At 38.3% G+C, this 20,428-nt stretch overlaps 1 protein-coding gene across 7 annotated transcripts in view; it reads right to left on the bottom strand.

The window, feature by feature from the left end:
• AP2B1 (adaptor related protein complex 2 subunit beta 1) overlaps window positions 1–20,428 on the bottom strand; it is a 161,398-nt gene that overhangs the window by 128,808 nt on the left and 12,162 nt on the right. For 3 of the 7 annotated variants that reach the window (XM_057501213.1, XM_057501212.1, XM_057501214.1), the window contains exons 4-6: window positions 18,564–18,699; window positions 11,804–11,914; window positions 8,446–8,691 (exon numbers count right to left, since the gene is read on the bottom strand). In XM_057501213.1, coding sequence (XP_057357196.1) covers window positions 8,446–8,691; window positions 11,804–11,914; window positions 18,564–18,699 — 493 coding nt within the window. Of the gene's footprint in view, window positions 1–8,445; window positions 8,692–11,803; window positions 11,915–18,563; window positions 18,702–20,428 lie in introns of those variants that run through there. The other 4 variants (XM_057501215.1, XM_057501216.1, XM_057501217.1 and 1 more) reach the window with 3 other exon arrangements.

Genomic DNA, 20,428 nt, shown 5'->3' with positions numbered 1-20,428 from the left:
AAAAGAACATGAAGACAACAGTGAAAAACTAGACTTCCCAAGAAAGAAAGGGTTTCTAAAGCAAGTTTTGCTTTAAAAATGGATTTTCAAATAGGTTTTCTTAAGTGAGTTTCTTCAGTACATTGGTCGATTTATAAAAAGTTGGCATCTAGGCTACAAAAGAACACATCCATAGAGTAAAAATAATATTTTATATTTCATCTTGCCAGAAGATACATATAAAATCACACTCAAAACTAGACAAATCTTTCTCTGCCTTAACTAGACTTCTCTTCAATTTAGTACTTCTATGAACCCTTGGAGCCTGCTGAATGTCCTTTAAAGTAAGCAATTTGCATTCTGACCTATACTTAATAGAATGAGTTGTACAAAAAGACAATGATAGCTAAAGTTTATTGAAGACTTACTGTGCACCATTCATGCTCACAGCAACTCTGATGTAGCTGCTATCAAAATCCACTTATTACAGATAAAGAAAACAGGTTTTAAAAATTAATTTATAAATGGGGTTAGAGAAATTCTGTGACTTGCTTACTCAATATAGCCAGAAAGGGGTAGTGCTTAAATATGAACTCTAGGCCTATATCTGATACCACAGTCTAACTAGTACTCTAGAGACAGAGTACTAATCACTCTAAGCAAGTTCCAAGAGCTGTGACCTGCAATGGGGGGGAAGGGAAAGAAAAATAAAAGTTGGGGGAGATATATCAAAATATTATTCCAGGCAAAGGTGACATGCAGATTTACATGGAGAGGAAAATGTATTCTTCTACTTCATATATTTCAGAGATAATCATATCCTGGCAGCATTTGAAAGAGGCAAGATTTACTCTCCAGTTACAAAATCTTATTTATAGCTACCCCTACCTTAGATGCAGGACATGAATTTGACTTTTCTTTTTTTAAAGGAGCAAGCTGGAGCAGCAGGGGTATGGTTAGAATAAAAGTGATCCTGTAAAAAAGAACCCCAGAGGAAATCCAGGTACACAGTGGAAGTGGAGTATCAGAGACAGAAGCTCCTTTATGAGAAATCTCTCACACACTTGCCTGTTCCTTTCAATGGTTTTCATCCTGCACTCCTTCCACTTATTTTCACAGCTTCAGAACCCAAGATAGCACTTTCCAAAACAGTGCCTTCCTCCTATTAACTAAATTACTTTTTAGAGAATTTTCAATTCTAAGCAATGACCTTCAAGGTCACACAATCAGCTTTCCAGTTCAATTTGCAACTCTTTCGGCTGGGTGCCCCTGAAGACCTGAATACGCTGAAAGCTGTAGAATAACTGACCAGAACTATTATGATTAAATAAATAGGTGGTTTACATATTTTTTATCCTTCTAAAAATCAGCAACAGTTTGCGATCTCACTTTCTCCTTCATGGAGTTTGCCTCAAAGGACATGTTAAAGCATGGGGCTTTAACATATATTTGGTCTAAGAATGTTTCAGTCATTGTCCTCTCCTTAAGGACACAGAGACAATGCAGTACCAGTTAACTCTCCCCCTCAAACAAGTAACACTTACAGCTCAGGCTTTAATCTAAGACACTGTCCAGAATGCTAACAGGTAACATATCAACTATAATACATTCTACACTGTTGGATTTTTTTTCCCATCTTCTTCCCTGGAATTAGGAAGTTGACTCAACATCTACTTAGCTGATCTCATTATGGCAAGAAACTTTGAATACATGGTAACAAGAAGCGATTTTCAAAGTAGACTCAAAAAAATTCACTACTTACATGGTTTAAGATGTGGTAAGAAAAAAACAGAAATATTCTCAAAGCCAAAACACTACAAATAAGTACCTACAAATGGACAAAAGGCACTCTTAAGAATCAAGGAGTTACTTGACTCACTGACCCTAAAATCACACTAAAGAATGCTGCAACATGTACAAAACAACACAAGTTATTTTCCTAACGCTTACAATCATCCTTTCGACAGTAAAATAATCCTTCTCCAATTTAGAGCCTTGAAATTATCTAAAAGGGGACACTAAGAAATGATAAGCCATGATCTTTGGTACATTACTGAATTAATGTGTACAACAGACCTAGTTTTCAGGAAGTTGTGATGAAAACTGCCTTAAAGGTACATCCTTGAACACTTACTTTTTAAAAGTAATTGAGAATGACGCAGTAATATTGTAAAGAGATGTAACTTCATTTATGGGCAAGCTGCCCTCAGTGTTACCCTAAAAAAACTATGTCTGGCCTTAAATAACATACACAAAAGAATTAGGTTATCTGTAAAAATATCCACTTGCCATTGAAAGATTAACCCTTCTAAACTCATTAACATCTAGCACCATGCTCACTGTACAATATAGATTATAAATGTTTGTTATTTTTATTAAGGGCTTATCAGATTACCTCTATATGAGGTCCAGTATTAAGTTCTCTGCAAACTTAATATCCTTGAATGCTCACAACAATTGCATAATAGAAGCATTGTTTACAATTCCCAATTTGGAAATGAGGATACTGAGAAGTTTAGAAAGACCACACAGCTAACATCCGGCAAAACCAGGATACAAATCCTAGTCTGTTTGGTTCCAGAGCCTAAATTTTAACCACTATGGAGTGGTTAAAAAATTTCAGTTACAAAGCACTTTTCTGTTTTTGAGATACTTTCATATAGAGTCAACTGTTTATAAAAAGAAGTGATTAAATACATTTTGGTATCCTGGATTGAATCCTAGAATAGAAAAAGACATTTGTGTTGAAACAGATAAAATTCAAATAGCCTATACATTACTTAATAGTAATGTACCAATGTTAATTTCTTAGTTTTGATAAATGTGACATGATCACGTAAGATGGTAACAGTTAACAGTAAGTGAAATTGAATGAAAGGCCTACGGGAACCTGCTGTACTGTCTTTGCAACTTTTCTATAAATCTAAACTTATTCTCCCCCAAATGAGCTAAGACAAAAAAAAAACACCTAAGTTCGTAATAATATAAATAAACTGATGTTTTTTAAAAAATGAGAATACACAGAAAAAGATTTCTATAAGTTTTAGTATAAAGGAAAATAGAAATGACTTGCTTCCTCTCTAAGTAGAGACCGAAAAGCACTCAGATGAACCAGTGGGAAATTCAAGAGCTGGTAATTGGACTTAAATCAAAGTAGCCTCCAAGGATTCCACTTACACAACAACTCCAATCCTGCAGAAATTAACAGTGGCTCCTCTTTTAGTACGAAATATAACATTACTCACTTAGGGGATCCAGACACAGACTGAACGTACTACCTCCTACATTACTCCTGTCAATTGCCGACCACACACTGACACTCTCATGCATGACGAAAATTCTACCAGCTCTGGGACTTCTTTATGGACATTTGGCATGATGAGCATTAGGCATTTCTAGTATCACTTGGGTATAATATTTTAATTTTATAACTATCCTACTCATATATATTTGGGAAAAAAAGAAGTCAAACTACTAAATCAAGTGAGGTTATTAAGGTTTTCTCTTTGTTCTAGGCCTATCTTTAATAGACAATTTAACATGGCCCACATGGACACCAAATATTTCTGACAAAAATCCTTCTGGAATTTACAAAGTGACCTAGAGAGACCTGAGTTTTCCAGGATTTATTATAATCTCACACTGACAACAAGCCACAATAAAGTAAACCTCCTAAGTCCTAAATAAAATTACAAAAATCAAAGCCTGCATGATGGTAGGTCTGTTCCTCAAGAATAGCTGCGGTTTATTAAGCATTTACTGTATACCAAGCATTATAAATAAAGTCCTTCGTGTCCAAAATAATCCAGTAAAATAGGCATTTTACCTCTGTTTCACACATGAGGATACTGCGGCTCATTTAAAATAACTAGTAAGAAGTCAAGTCAGGACTCAAAACAGCAGGCACTCTTGCCCTAAAGGCTATGTGCTATTTCCACAACTCCACTGTTCACAACCTTAGCAGCACCACTGACACTTCAGGACAAACAACTCTGTGTTGTAAGGCTGCCCTGTGCACTGCAGAATGTTTAAGGTACCCCTAGACTCTACCTACTAGATGCCAGCAGCACCCCTTTCATCAGCTATGACAACTGAGTGTTTCCAGACATTGCCAAACGTTCCCTGGGGATCAAAATCACCTCCAGCTAAGAACCTCTGCCACAATACCCTGCTGCTTCTACATGCTGGCTAGCGCATGGTTAAAATACAGTATTTCTGGGAAGAAAAGTATTTCTCATAAACAGCTGTCCAGAATAAGTTCAAATTAAAAGAAGCTGACAGTTTAACTAGAACCTTTGCTAAAGGCTATAATGGGCCAAGGGGAGGCTTTTCTGAGAGCATGCTGCTTCTGCACAAGAGCCTTCAACAAATTATTTTTTTTTAACTAATTCAGCAGTTTGTGCTTTTGCAGAGAAGACAGAGCTGTGGAAGAGGGGTATTCCCATGGGCAGCTCTCAGAGTGATGGAATCTGAACCGAGAAGGCTTAGAAGATGGAGACCAAAGGGGGCTAAGTCCCTAAGCCAAAGGGACTTAAAACTGGGCTCACTAACAAGCAAAGCCCATGTTGTGGGGCTGTCAAGAGAGTCTCAAGCGGCAGATTTAAACATATGGTAACTGAAGTTGGAATACCTCAAAACACCTCTGAGAAAGAAAAGAAACACCGTATTAAGGAGGGAAAATCCTAAAGTGTGGGCAAAAACGTCAGAGAACAGTCTATCATTGAAAAGTGCAAAGTGACATTTGTGAAGAAATCCTGGGAGCTGTTTTCCTGTCACTCCACAGTGTTTCCTCATTCTGAATACAGGTTTACTTGCAAAATAATGGATTAATAAAATCTGCACCTGAAAACAAGTTTAGCTCTAATTCCCTCAGAAAAGGATCCACTACACAAATACCACAGGAATCATCTGAATCATTAAATATTTTAGCAATAATGTTAACTTTTGCCTAATATCTATTTAATAATTACAGAAGCTGCAGCCGTCATCTCATTAGCTCCCACAAGCAAGGTACTTTTATGCAAAAGCTCAATTAATACTCCCAACAACTCTCTGACACAGCACCCCTCACTCTACAGAAGAGGAAACAGACTCAGGGAGGTTACACTACAACTTAACAGTGAGACTTTTTTACTTTGAAGTCTGTTCTCTTTCAATCCGTATTTCACTGTAAGTCAGCTTTAACTCAAGTATAAAGGTAAAACAACTGCAGGAAAATGAAGACCAAAAAAGACAGGGAATGAACATAAAATAGTTCTTTACTTGTAGCAAGCTACACCATCCAGGAACAAGCCTGGAGGTCCACAGAACCCCAAGAGTAGCCAGACCTTGACCAACAGTTCACTCTCAGACGTCAAGGTCACATCTGCTGATGGTCGGGGGCCTTCACATCTAGGATATCTTTCTGAAGTGAGCTACAAGGGAACTACAAAGGCAGAACCCCCTAGAAGTGTTGTTTTTTTTTGCAAGTGATTTTACTACTTGCTGGTAATAGGGCTGCCACTGTGTGGAGCAACTTCCAAAAAAGTAGACCCAAACTACCCCTCAAGAGCAGTAAAGTAGAACTCATACCCATTATCAGAACAAGAGGACTGAGAGGATTTACATATTAAAACAGTTTAAAAATAATTAAAGGCCTTCATGTTCAAATTTTTAACTGTTTTGAGAAAATGCTGTTGTAGACATACATCCATGAAGGTGAGGACCAGTAATGGGTACTGGGACTAAGAACTGGAATAGAACCCGGTTACATTACCACTAGCTATATGACTCTGGGATAATTCCTTAGCCTCTCTGAGTATACATATCTAGATGTAGTACATAACCTCCACATCACTGGGAAGATATGACAACTAAGTAAAACACTGTAAGTAAAAGCACTCATCACTGTGCCTGGCACAGAATACACTTAAATTTAAATTTCCTGTTTCCTAATGACAGAGGGTCAGCATAAGCCTTAGGAGATTTTCGTATGTTTGAGCTACTACACCTTACATTCCACCATTACATCTTGGAAGGTGCTTAACACTCACACACTTACCTGTTTCCCATCAACACCATTTGATCGAACTCCTAAAGGAAGATCTGTGGTCTAATGATAGTTTTAATACTATCTGGCAAAAAGCAGGACATACAGTTGAGATGGAAAAGTATGGATTCAAGATCAAAAGTAGGCATGTGTGTATGTGTGTTGGCTACCTATTAGTCCAAGCCTTTCAAGTCCTTCACTAAAACAACAAGAATGAAGAACTCAAAACATGATTTAAAAATGAGTCTGTAAAACAAAGCCAGGAGAAGAGTAAGGCAAGCCACTCCGGCACATACTGTAAAGAGCCACCCCACTCTCAGGCTTACATAAGTTCAGAGTCGGCACCTGAGAGCAAATGCTTCCTTGAATTTTGCACCCTGGGCACCCTGGTTGCAATAGGCTGAACAGTATCAGGGAAAGATCTGCTACTGAGAAATCTGACAAGAACCAGAAAGATACTCTGTTTAGGGGGAAGTAGGTCCAACAGTTTAGGACCAAATGCTGACACCTGCTCTAAGAAAATATGCAATAAAGATACAATAAAACAAAAGGCATTCCTGAAACGGTTCCTAAAAAATCTACCAAGTGACCTTAAATTCCCTCCAGAAGTTTTCTCAAAGATACTTTGTAAAATTTCCCCAAATCATTTGCTGATTTGTAGTAAAACCAGGTTGAGAATTATTAAAAAGGACTATAGTTACCATGTTATAGTAAATAGTGACCCATGACTGGCATGTACTGATAATTACTGATTGTGGTGATAGTAAATGGGTTCATGGATTCATTTTATATTTAGTTTATTCATTTAGTCACTCTACTTTTGAGTATGTTTGAAAATTCCCATCAGTACTATGGACTATGTAAAAAACAGCCCATCCTCTACAATGAAAACTTTGAATAAATCAGACAACTTAGGCTTGTTCCAGATAATCTCAACCTCTCAATTCACCTGAATAAAGATCTTTAAGTGCTTCTTAGGTACCAGAAAAAAAAAGCCTTTACTAAACTCTGTTAGTCCGTATCCCTGACCATCTGACTTTATAGGTCCTGCTTTGAAGAACTTACGTCAGTGTAAAAACGCCTTTTTCTCTCCCAAATGGAATTGCCTGTACGAGATATAACGCATTTCTACCTCATCCCACTCCACATTCTTAACCCCACTGAATGTTCAACAAGTTTCCACAGGGTATGTGATATCCTGCTCATCTGGATGCCCAAAACTTGGAGTGTGCAGGCAAAACATTTTCACATTTGTCCGTAGGCAGAAAATTTCAAAGACAGTTGCTCAGAATAACACACTGAATCAAAAGCAACACCAAAAGCACAAGTGGGTGCCAGCTCAATATTCTAAAAAACAGATATTACTGCCTTATAAATCTATGAATTTTTTAAAAAGGTGTCATACAGTGCTGCTTGAGGGGGAAAAGGCAGGGTTGAATCCTTGAACACTGGTGGCAACCCTGTCAGAAGTCATGGTTTAAACACATACAAACACACACCCACTTCTATGCCCAGGAGGCGGCTAAAAGATTCCTGATGATAGCTAGTATCTCAGTACCTTTAAAAAAATGTGGCTTGCGTCATCCTTAGACTTCGGTACTAAAAGTTGAAGGACATTATAAAACAGAATCCATGGCTATCCAAAGAGTAAGACAAACCAAAGGAGAGGTCAAAGCAGACATGTCCATCTATTTCAAAAAGTTCAACCAAAAAAATGTATTCAGAGGTTACCCACTGATTAACTCTTAATGTAATTCACCTCCAAGTAAATAATTCATTAGGAAAAATGGGGAGAGAACGTAGCTATAGTCCTCCATCTTCTTGGTAAATGATACTTTGGGACCAATCACTAGTTTCAAATGAGCTTCCGTCACTAAGAGAGTCAAAGTACCACTTAGGACTCATGCCCATTCATTGTACAGGAAAAGTTTAAAATGTCAGTAAGAGAAATATGTTCTAGCCACCAAACATCTGAACATAATTAAGTTGGCTAAAAATAATCTCGTCCTACAATTCTCCTGCAGAAGAATTCATTATAGTCATTAGCCAGTAATGGTACCTTTTATTAGGTTTCTATTCCCACACTACCAGAAAATACCACAAACATCTATCTGAAGAAGTAATCTTTTAAAAAATTGATATAAAGTTAAGGTGAAACCTCCTTAAAAAAATGATGAAGAATATGTTTGTTTTTTAACAAATACAGGGGTAGGGATGATGCAGAGGTTTGCTTTAAGATCCCTGTACTTTCGTACTTGGTTTTCACCTCAGAAATACCTAGGGTGTGAGAGAGACAAACTATGGTAGACACAGAAGTCATGCTTTCCATAGCTAACCTATGGTTTAATGTCCCAAAGATAAGATTTGTTTTAAACATGCTTTTTTAAAGGGACCCATTTTAAATACTGCTCTTATAAAAAAAAGCAGCATCTTATTACCATAGGATTTGAATCTGCTATGAGGTCCCGCAGAGAATCCAGAAATCCCTGATCTTCCACCATTTGGGCATTGATATCATGGAGTTTTGCCACGCAGACTGCTGCTGTTTTCCGAACATAGGGATCTTCATCCTTCAAGCACTTCCGAAGGGGCTCACAGAGATATTCTGTAATCTTGTCCACACGGATACACCCCATGGTTCTAACTGCCAAGGCCCGAATCAGAGGATTGGGATCTTCACAGTCCTACAAAAAACAATCATTGACAACTACATGCGTACACAGGGACTAAAGTCAACAGTCTAGTTTATATAAGCCACAAAATAGTATTTCATTAATGTAAGCATCCAGTTACATTCTACACCAGAACTCAATCTCTCATGCTATACCCTCTTTCTAAGTATAAATCTTCATACTCACTTCAAGTACAAACAAGAGTTTATGTTAGGAATTCATTTAACAGCCTTATATACACAATGAAGAAAACAACCAGTAGTATTAATTCCTGCATTAGACAGAAGCCTAACAATCTGGTGTTACCATCCCACGGCCATTAGTGGACCTGTCCTAGAAACAGAAAAGGCTTCGCCATCCTGACTAAAGCAACCTACAGACTCAATGCAATCCCTATCAAAATACCAACAGCATTCTTCAACAAATGAGAGCAAATACTTCTAAAATTCATATGGAACCACAAAAGACCCCAAATAGCCAAAGTAATCCTGAGAAGAAAGAACAAAGCTGGGGGGATCACACTCCCTGACACCAAGCTCTACTACAAAGGCACAGTAATCAAGACAATTTGGTACTGGCTTAAGAACAGACCCACAGACCAGGGTAACAGAATAGAGAGCCCAGACATAAACCCAAGCATATATGCTCAATTAATATATGGTAAAGAAGCCACGGATATACAATGGCAAAATGACAGCCTCTTCCACAACTGGTGTTGGCAAAACTGGACACCTACATGTAAGAGAATGAAACTGGATTATCTTCTAACTCCACACACAAAAGTAAACTTGAAATGGATCAAAGACCTGAATGTAAGTCATGAAACCATAAAACTCTTAGAAAATGGAAAAATCTCTTGAATGTAAGCATGAGCAACTTTTTCCTGAACACATCTGCTTGGGCAAGGGAAACAATAGCAAAAATGAAAAACTGGGACTACATCAAACTAAAAAGTTTCTGTACAGTAAAGAACACCATCAGTAGAACAAAAAGGCATACTACAGTACAGGAGAATATATTTGTAGACGACATCTCTGACAAAGGATTAGCATCCAAAATATATAAAGAACTCAAACACCTGCTTCAACACACAAAGAGCAAATAACCCTATTAAAAAATGGGAGGACGATCATACACTCCTCCAAAGAAATTCAGATGGCCAGCAGGAACATGAGAAGATTCTCCACATCACTAATTATCAGGGAAATGTAAACTAAAACCACAATGAGATATCACCTCACACCAGTTAGGATGCCAACATCGCAAAGACTAAGCACAACAAATGCTGGTGAGGGTGTGGAGAAAGGGGAACCCTACTTCACTGCTAGTGGGAATGTAAATTAGTTCAACCATTGTGGAAAGCAGTATGGAGGTTCCTCAAAAAACTATAAATAGAAATAGCATTTGAACAAGGAATTTACCCAAAGAAAGCAAGATCTCAGATTCAAAAAGTTATATGCACCCCTACTAGTTACAATAGCCAAGATATGGAAGCAACCTAAGTGTCCATCAGTAGATGGATGGATAAGGAAGATGGGGTACATATATACAGTGGAATACTATTCGGCCATGAGAAGAAAACAAATCCGACCATTTGTAACAACACAGATGGAGCTAGGGGGTATTATGCTCTGTGAAATAAGCCAGGCGGAGAAAGACAAGTACCAAATGATTTCACTCATTTGTGGAGCATAACAACGAAGCAAAAATAAGGGAACAAAACAGCAGCAGACTCAAAGACTCCAAGAAGGGAGTAGCGGTTACCAAAGGGAAGGGGTGGGGGAGGGTGGGTGGAGAGAGAGGGAGAAGGGGATTGAGGGGTATTATAATCGGTACACATGCTGTGCAGGGAGTCACAGGAAAGACACTGCAGCAGAGAGAAGACAAGTAGTGACTCTGTGGCATCTTACTACACTCATGGACAGTGACTTCAATGGGGTACAGAAGGGACTTGATAATATCAGTGAATGTAGTAACCACAATATTTTTCATGTGAAATCTTCATAAGAGTATATATCAACATTACCTTAATAATATAACAGTCTAACAACAACAACAAAAAACAGTAAAGGCCTTTGGTCTGGTATTCTGATACAGGGATAAAATGAGGAAGTGGAAAGACGTGTCCCACTCCACAGCCAGTCTGCAAATATCAAGCAGGGAGAAAAGAGGACTGGATTTCTGGGGCCTACAGACAAGAAAGGAGAGAGCACAGAAACTGGTTTTGGGCCTGACCTACGTTTCTGGAGTTAAGAATGCCCTCTGAAATCCTGAGTAACATACATTCTCCTTTACTAGCAAGTGCTTCCAAAGTATACCACAAAAAGACCACACCTTAAATTGTCCTACCTTATAAAATCTCTGTAATTATTATAAACCTGTGTGCATGCTCACTTCCAAAAAATGTAAACTAAATTCTTTCCAATGATGTAGTACATATATGAGGTAACAGACAGTATGAAATATTATGTTATCTCTGATTCTGCTTTATGTAGCTAAACACAGGAAAAGAACAAAAATTCCAAGAGAAGGAAGAGAGCACACTTGTTGTTTTTCAAAACAGTTTAACAGAAGCTAAGTTTAGAAATGCCGTATGATTTTTTTTTAAATGCAGACTGAATTCCAGAGGAAAAAAAACAAGAAGTAAAAAAATATATATACACTAACTGGAACATCGTTATCATGTTAATTAAATCTAATGGTAGGAAAAACATGACTGAATATTCAGTAAAGTAAGCAATTTTTTAATGGTCAATTTTTAAAGATGTGAGAATGGTAATGTAGTTATGTTCAAAAGAGATCTGATGAGATTCAAGACAGCGGCGTGAGAGGTGAGACAGAGAACTCTGCCCAAAACCACATATAGTATGAAAATATAGTTTATACAACCAAACCTAAAAAAGCATCAGAAAAGAAGGCTGCACCAGACTGCATACAAACCTCACGAACAGAGCAGATCTCATGAAACAGGGTAACGTACAAAAGCCTTGATCCATTGGGACCCAAGTCCTTCCCCGACCCCAGCTTACTGGCAGGAGGGAGAGAAATGGAGCACGGAGCGGGAGGAAGCCTAGAACTGATGAATACCCAGCCCTGGAGATCTACTTTGCAAGTACAAACCTACATTGTGTGGTGCTCTGGAGGTTGGTGGGGTTGGGGAGGTGGGACAGGCAGAGTGCTTGAGAGACTGAGATTCGGGCCGTTTGAGCAGGACAGGGATCCACATCCGGCTGCTCTGGGACAAAGGAAAGGCAGTAGGTCTGAGAGGCTTCCTAGCAGTGAGAGGGCTGCTGAAGGGGCAAGGTTTGCACAGAGCTTGCTGCACAGGAGAAGGGAGAGGTGGACAAGGTTGTCTGGGTGCGCTCTGCCTAGCAGGTTGGGAACTTTGTGGAGCTTCAGGCACTCCATCCCCCTGGCTGACTACTCAGCTATGTGACACCCAGCCTACTGAGCCTTCCTCCTGGCCTGCCGGTACCTGCTCACAAATCAGCAGTCACTGCGCTGGTGTCAGGCCAGACAGAGGGAGGCCACGCCTACATCAGCTAGAGACGCAAAGCACAGAGACTTACACCTCTGTGCTCAGCCCACTGGCTCTGATACTGGAGACAGGCGACTGTAGCTGCGAATCAGGAAACAGCTCTATCCTGCCCCCAGGCACCAGAGCTCCTCCACTACAACACCCAACCTCACTCTAGGGGCTGAGCAGCTCCAGACACTAGAATTTCTGGGCACTAGAGGGCACCACATAGAAATATGAAACGTCAAAGGAACCTGGTTCAGACCAAAATCTCACAAACCCCAGAACAAGAGCCAAATGAAACTGAAATCACCAATCTTCCTGAAAGAGAGCTCAAAACAAAAATCAGAAACATGCTCATGGAGGTACAGAAAAATATACAAGAACTCAGAACAAATTTAAGATAGAGATTCAATCATTAAGAAATTCCGTATCTGAAATGAAACATACAATTGAGGGATTTAAAAGCACATTAGAGGCAGCAGAAGACATGTTTAATGGAATAGAAATTAGCAAAGAGGAATACAAGGAAACTGAGGCACAGAGAGAAAAAAGGATCTCTAAGAATGAAAGAATATTGAGAGAACAGTGTGATGAAACCAAATGGAACAACTATTGCATTATAGGGGTACCAGAGGAAGAAGAAGAGAGACATAAAGGGATAGAACGTGTCTCTGAGGATGTAATTGCTGAAAACTTGCCCAATATGGGGAAGGAGATAGTTTCTCATGCCACAGAGATGCACAGATCTCCCAATACAAGGAACCCAAAAAGGACAACAGCAAGACATACAATAATTAAAATGGCAGAAAGACCAAGGATAAAGACAGACTTTTAAAAGCAGCTACGGACAGAAAAAATATGACATACAAAGGAAAACCCATCAGGCTATCATCAGATTTCTCAAGAGAAACCTCACAGACCAGAAGGGAGTGGCATGATATATTTAATGCAATGAAGCAGAAGGGCCTCAAACTAAGAATACTCTATCCAGCAAGGTTATCATCTAATTTGGAAGAACGGATTAAATGATTTTTCAGATAAGCAAAAGCCGAGAGAATTTACCTCCCACAAACCACCGTTACAGTGCATTTTGGAAGGACTGATATAGATGGAAGTATTCCTAAGGCTAAACAGATATCACCAGGAGAAATAAAACAACAGCAAAGTAGAACAATTAATTACTAAGCAAATGCAAAATCAAATCAACCACCCCCAAAGTCAATCAAAGGACAGACAAAGAGTACAGAATATGATACTTAATACAAAAAGAATGGAGGAGGAAGAAAAAGGAGAGAAGAAAAAAAAAAGACCTTTAGGTTGTATTTCTAATAGCATACGAACTGAGTTAAATCAGACTGTTAGATGGTAAGAGAATTACCACTGAACCTTTGGTAACCATAAATCTAAAGCCTGCAATGGCAATAAGTACATAGCACATACCTATCGATAATCACCCTACATGTAAATGGTCTAAATGCACCAATCAAAAGATATAGAGTCACGGAATAGATAAAAAAACAAGACACGTCTATATGCTGCCTACAAGCGACTGAAAGTAAAGGGATGGAAAAAGATATTCATGCAACTAATAGGGAGAAAAAAGCAGGAGTTGCAGTAATTGTATCAGACAAAATAGACTTCAAAATGAAGAAAGTCACAAGAGACAAAGAAGGACAATACATAATGATAAAGGGGTCAGTCCAACAAGAGGATATAACTATTATAAATATCTATGCACCCAACACAGGATCACCTACATATGTGAAACGAATACTAACAGAATTAAAGGGAGAAATAGAATGCAATGCATTCATTTTAGAAGACTACAACACTCCACTCACTCCAAAGGACAAATCAACCAGACAGAAAATGAGTAACGACACAGAGGCACTGAACAACATATTAGAACAGATGGACCTAACAGACACCTAGAGAACAGTCCATCCAATAGCAACAAAGGATAGATCAACCAGATAGAAAATAAGAGACACAGGCACTGAACAACATTAGAACAGATGGACCTAACAGACATCTACAGAACACTCCATCCAATAGCAAGAGGATGTACAATTTTCTCAAGTGCACATGGAACATTTTCAAGAAGAGATCATATACTAGGCCACAAAAAGAGCCTCAGTAAATTTAAAAATATTGAAATTGTACCAACCAGCATCTCAGACCACAAAGGTATGAAATTAGAAATAAATTACACAAAGAAAATGAAAAAGCCCACAAACACATGAAGGCTTAACAACATGCTCCTAAATAATCAATACATCAGTGACAAAATAAAAACAGATCAAGCAATATATGGAGATAAATGACAATGATACCTCAACAATGCAAAATCTGTGGGACACAGCAAAGGCCACGCTAAGAGGGAAGTATACTGCAATACAGACCTACTTCAGGAACGAACAACAATCCCTATGAACAGTCTAAACTCACAATTAACAAAACTAGAAAATGAAGAACAAATGAGGCCCAAAGTCAGGAGAAGGTGGGACATAATAAAGATTAGAGCAGAAATGAATAAAAATGAGAATAATAAAACAATACAATCAATGAAAGCAGGAGCTGATTCTTCAAGAAAATAAACAAAATAGATAAACCTGTAGACAGACATATCAAGAAAAAAGAAAAAAAAAAACAGTCTATACACATAAACAGAATCAGAAATGAGAAAGGAAAAATCACTACCGACACCACAGAAATACAAAGAATTATGAGAGAATACTATGTAAAATTATATAGTAACAAACTGGATAACCTAGAAAAAATGGACAACTTTCTACAAAAATGCAACCTGCCAAGGCTGACCAAAGAAAAAACGGAAAATCTGAATACACCAATTATCAGCAAGGAAATTGACTCCTGGTCCAGACGGTTTCACTGCTGAATTTTATCAAACATTTAGTAAAAACCTAATACCCATCCTCTTTAAACATTCAAAGAAGTAGGATAAAAGGGAATACTCCCAAACTCACTCTATGAGGCCAACATCACTCTAATACCAAACCAAACAAAGACACCACAAAAAAAGAAAATTACAGACTAATATCCCTGACGAACACAGATGCAAAAATACTCAACAAAATAATAGCAAACCGAATTCAAAAATACATCAAAAAGATCATCCATCATGATCAAGTGGAATACATCTCAGGGATGCAAGGATGGTACAAGATTTGAAAATCGATCAACATCATCCACCAAATAAACAAAAAGAAGGACAAAAACCACATGATCATCTCCATAGATGCTGAAAAAGCATTCAGCAAATTCAACATCCATTCATGACAAAAACTCTCAACAAAATGGGTATAGAGGGCAAGTATCTCAACATAATAAAGGCAATATATGATAAACCCACAGCCAACATCATACTAAACAGCGAGAAGTTAAAATCTTTTCCTCTGAGATCGGGAACAAGACAGGGATGTCCACTCGCCCCACTGTTATTCAACATAATACTGGAGGTCCTAGCCACTGCAATTAGACAAAACAAAGAAATACAAGGAATCCAGATTGATTAAGAAATCAGAGTATCACTATTTGCAGATGACATGATATTAAACATAAAAAACCCTAAAGACTCCACTCTAAAACTACTAGAACTAATATCGAATTCAACAAAGTTACAGGATACAAAATTAATACACAGAAATTTGTGGCTCTCCTATACACTAACAATGAACTAATACAGAAATCAGGAAAACAATTCCATTCACAATACCATCAAAAAGAATAAAATACCTAGGAATAAACCTAACCAAGGAAGTGAAAGATCTATACCCTGAAAACTGTAAGATGCTCTTAAGAGAAATTAAAGAGGACACTAACAAATGGAATCTCATCCCATGCTCTTGGAAAGGAAGAATTAGTATCGTCAAAATGGCAATCCTACACAAAGCAATACACAGATTCGATGCAATCCCTATCAAATTACCAACAACATTCGAACTGGAATAGTTCAGATATTCATATAGAAACGCCAAACACCACAAATAGCCAAAGCAATCCTGAGAAGGAAGAATAAAGTGGGGGGGGATCTCGCTCCCCAATGTCAAGTTCTACTACAAAGCCACAGTAATCAAGACAATTTGGTACTGGCACAAGCACAGAGACACAGACCAGTGGAACAAAATAGAGACTCCAAACATTAACCCAAACATATATGGTCAAGTAATATTCGATAAAGGAGCCATGGACATACAGTGGGGAAATGACAGTCTCTTCAACACATGGTGCTGTCAAAACTGGACAGCTACATGTAAGAAAACGAAACTGGATCACTGTCGAACCCCATACACAAAAGTAAATTCGAAATGGATCAAAGACCTGAATGTCAGTCATGAAACCATAACACTCTTAGAAAAAAACATAGGCAAAAATCGTTTGGACATAAACATGAGCAACTTCTTCAGGAACATATCTCCCCGGGCAAGGGAAACGAAAGCAAAAATGAACAGTTGGGACTATATCAAGCTGAAAAGCCTCTGTACAACAAAGGACACCATCAGTAGAACAAAAAGGCATCCTACAGTATGGGAGAATATATTCATAAATGACAGATTCGATAAAGGGTTGATATCCAAAATATACAAAGAGCTCATGCAACTCAACAAACAAAAAGTAAACAATCCAATTAAAAAACGGGCAGAGGAGCTGAATAGACAGTTATACAAAGAAGAAATGCAGATGGCCAAAAGACATATGAAAAGATGCTCCACATCGCTAGTCATCAGAGAAATGCAAATTAAAACCACAATGAGATATCACCTCACACCAGTAAGGATCGCCACCATGCAAAAGACAAACAACAAATGCTGGCGAGGTTGTAGAGAAAGGGGAACCCTCCTATACTGCTGGTGGGAATGTAAATTAGTTCAACCACTATGGAAAGCAATATGGAGGTTCCTCAAAGAGCTCAAAATGGAAATACCATTTGACGCAGGAATTCCACTCCTAGGAATTTACTGTAAGAATACAAAAGCCCAGCTTGAAAAGGACAGATGCACCCCTATGTTTATTGCAGCACTATTCACAATAGCCAAGAAACAGAAGCAACCTAAGTGTCCATCAGTAGAGGAATGGATAAAGAAGATGTGGTACATATACACAATGGAATATTATTCAGCCATAAGAAAACAAATCCTACCATTTGCAACAACATGGATGGACCTAGAGGGTATTAGGGTCAGTGAAATAAGCCAGGTGGAGAAAGACAAGTACCAAATGATTTCACTCATATGTGGAGTATAAGAACAAAGAAAAACTGAAGGAAGAAAACAGCAGCAGAATCACAGAATCCAAGAATGGACTAACAGTTACCAAAGGGAAAGGGACTGGGATGGATGGGTGGGAAGAGAGGGATAAGGGGGGAAAAGGGGCATTATGATTAGCCCACATAATGTGGGAGGGGGTACACAGGTAAGGCAGTATAACACAGAGAAGACAAGTAGTGCTTCTATAGCATCTTACCATGTCGATGGACAGTGACTGTAATGGCGTATGTGGAAGGAACTTGATAACAGGGGGACTCTAGTAATCATAATGTTGGTCATGTAATTGTACATTAATGATACCAAAATGGGAGAGGAGGGGAGGGGAGGGGAGGGGAGGGGAGGGGAGGAGAGGGGAGAGGAGGGGAGGGAAGGGAAGGAAAGGGAAGGGAAGGGAGGAAGGAAGGAAGGAAAACAGATCTTACTCTGATAATGATAAATGTAAGGATGAACTTATTTTTCATCCTTGTAACTTCCAGGGTTTGCTTTAAAATTATCCAGGAGGAGAGGGGTAGGGGTCAACAAAGTATTTATGAGGAGTATAAATTAAAACAAGCCCAGCTGTGGGTTGGTAACTATTGAAACTGCCAAGGTGGGTATTTAGGAAGATACTACACTATGTCCTCTCCTTGAACACATTTCAAAACTCACATAATACAAAACCTTATCAAACATTTTAACACCTTATGTGAAGCAAAAGTAGTAGCTCCTGCAGTTTTTCCACTACTTTGGACTTGTAAGCATAATTTCTACAAAGATAAAATAGTTAAAGCCCCAGTTTACTGATCTTACAATGGTAAGCCCAACCTTTGTCAGCCTTGGAAGGTACAACAGGTTTCACCTGGCTTTCTTCTCCATCTCCAAGGATGCACCAAGCCCAACTAACAAGGCTCCCCATTTAACTGGATGACAAATGCAGGCATGTACGTGCTTAAGATATGAATGTTCCCAGTCACTGCCTCTACTTCTCTGGAGGCCCTCTTTTGGAACAGAGGTTGCTTGTTTGCACTATATCAAGAAACACTTCTGTAAAGGCTGAGGTAGAAGAGACTGCTCTTGAGTCTTTGGGGAGAAGTTACCTTTACAAAGCTGTTAACAGCCATGATAGCCATATCTGGCTGACTCTTGGCATAGTTCATTAAGTAGAGATACACGAGCTTCTTTAGCTCCAGGTTGTCAGTCTGCATACAGTTCACTACGTCTGGAAAGAGAGAGCTGAGAAGAGAGAAAAAAGAAGGGAGTCAACAGATGTTGGTGTTAAAGCTGTTGGATCGAATATGAAGAAATGACCTTATTTTACAAAGTGATTGGATGCAAGGACAAGTGTCCCCACATGATAATTATTATCACAGAAACAAATTACTAAAGAAATTACAGTGTTGGTTCCACGAAGGTCTCTAAAAATAATTTTTTTTAACTTACAAAAACTGTCAAACAAAAGGAAAGAGTAGTAGAGTGAACCTGATGTATATTCTCCACACAGTCACCAACAACTTTTGACCCATGACCAATCTTATTTGATATATAGCCTCAACCTACTCTTCCCTCCCCCAGTCCCTACTCCATATGGTTGCTCTGGATTATTTTTAAGCAAATCCTAGACATTGTTATCATTTATACATAATATTTTTGGGCATACCTTGAGGAATCATTTTTTAAAATATCACAGTATCACATACAAAAATTCAAATTCTTCCTATCAATTCATTGCAGTTTCAAAGAACTACAGTTGTTAAGCTTTTTAAAACTCATATTCTTCCATCCTTGATTTTAACTTATTTAGTTATTAACTCCTGGGTTCTTGTGATATATATCTGTGTTTTCAATAGCTTCCTTGCTTTCTGAGAGAACAAGGCACATTCCATCCAGGCTCATTTTGTGTATTTCTAATCCCACAACTAGACTCAGTCATTTTTTTAATACATCCTGATTCTCTTTTAGTGGAATGTATTTATTTTTAACATTACACATTCAAACAAATGAAAATGAGTGCACTCAAAAAGAAAAGGAATTTATACTTTTTCCATGTTCAAGTCATTGCCTGGTCTATCATTCACCTATAAAGCCAAAGAAAACAAATTTATATTTCCGTACACAAAGAATCACCTTTTGCATGGAAGGATTGAGTGTGTCAGATTTTAAATTACAAGCCGTATTTTTTAAGTATGGTTAACGTTACCTTTACACGAAGTTAGTAATTAATCGTCCCCCAAGGCTTTTTCAAAGTACCTTACAAACTTTCAGTTCTTCTAAATATCTTACTAATAGTACAGGAGAAAGAAGAAGCAAATGTCAGTACATTCTACAGAAAAGTTAACAGAATGACTGAAAACCTGCTTATATAGTATAACTCCTGTACATGCAGAAAAACAGTATACAGAAATATAAATTATTTACAAAGATGAAGATGGACTGCAAAGTCAAAGAATCCACCATTACCTCCAATGAACCAATGACTTCTTACCTGGAAGGCAAACTCTATGTTTAACTTGCCTGTATGTACCTAGTGTAGTTTCATGCACATGTAGATATTTAAAACACTAACTGACACTCTTCAAAATTACCATTCTTTCCATGTCCTAGGGTAATAGGAAATAGCTCATGTGAAAACAACAGTAAAACCAGTAAATAAATGTGAAACATGAGCTAATAGTAAATGTAAGATCCTAAAGAAACGAATTCCAACAACCTCCACAAGATCAAGATCTTGATAAAAAATAGTCAAAGCTCTGGCAGACACCATAGGGGAGGAGGGGTGGTGTGAGTAGGTGAGCGAGGGCTTCTGGCGGGTGTTGGGGATGGTATACAGGGTCACAAACTTCCAATCATAATATACAGGGATGGTAGTGCAGCATGGAGAATATAGTCAATGGCTCTGTAACATCTTTCTGTGTTGACAGATAGTAACCGCACTACTTGGGGTGAGGATTTAATAATGGGTTTA

The sequence above is a fragment of the Manis pentadactyla genome, chromosome 4 (genome assembly GCF_030020395.1).
Source record: "Manis pentadactyla isolate mManPen7 chromosome 4, mManPen7.hap1, whole genome shotgun sequence".
In the NCBI taxonomy this organism is placed as follows: domain Eukaryota; kingdom Metazoa; phylum Chordata; class Mammalia; order Pholidota; family Manidae; genus Manis; species Manis pentadactyla.
Note: the sequence above shows the minus strand (reverse complement) of the source record. Positions and strands in the feature narration are given on the sequence as shown.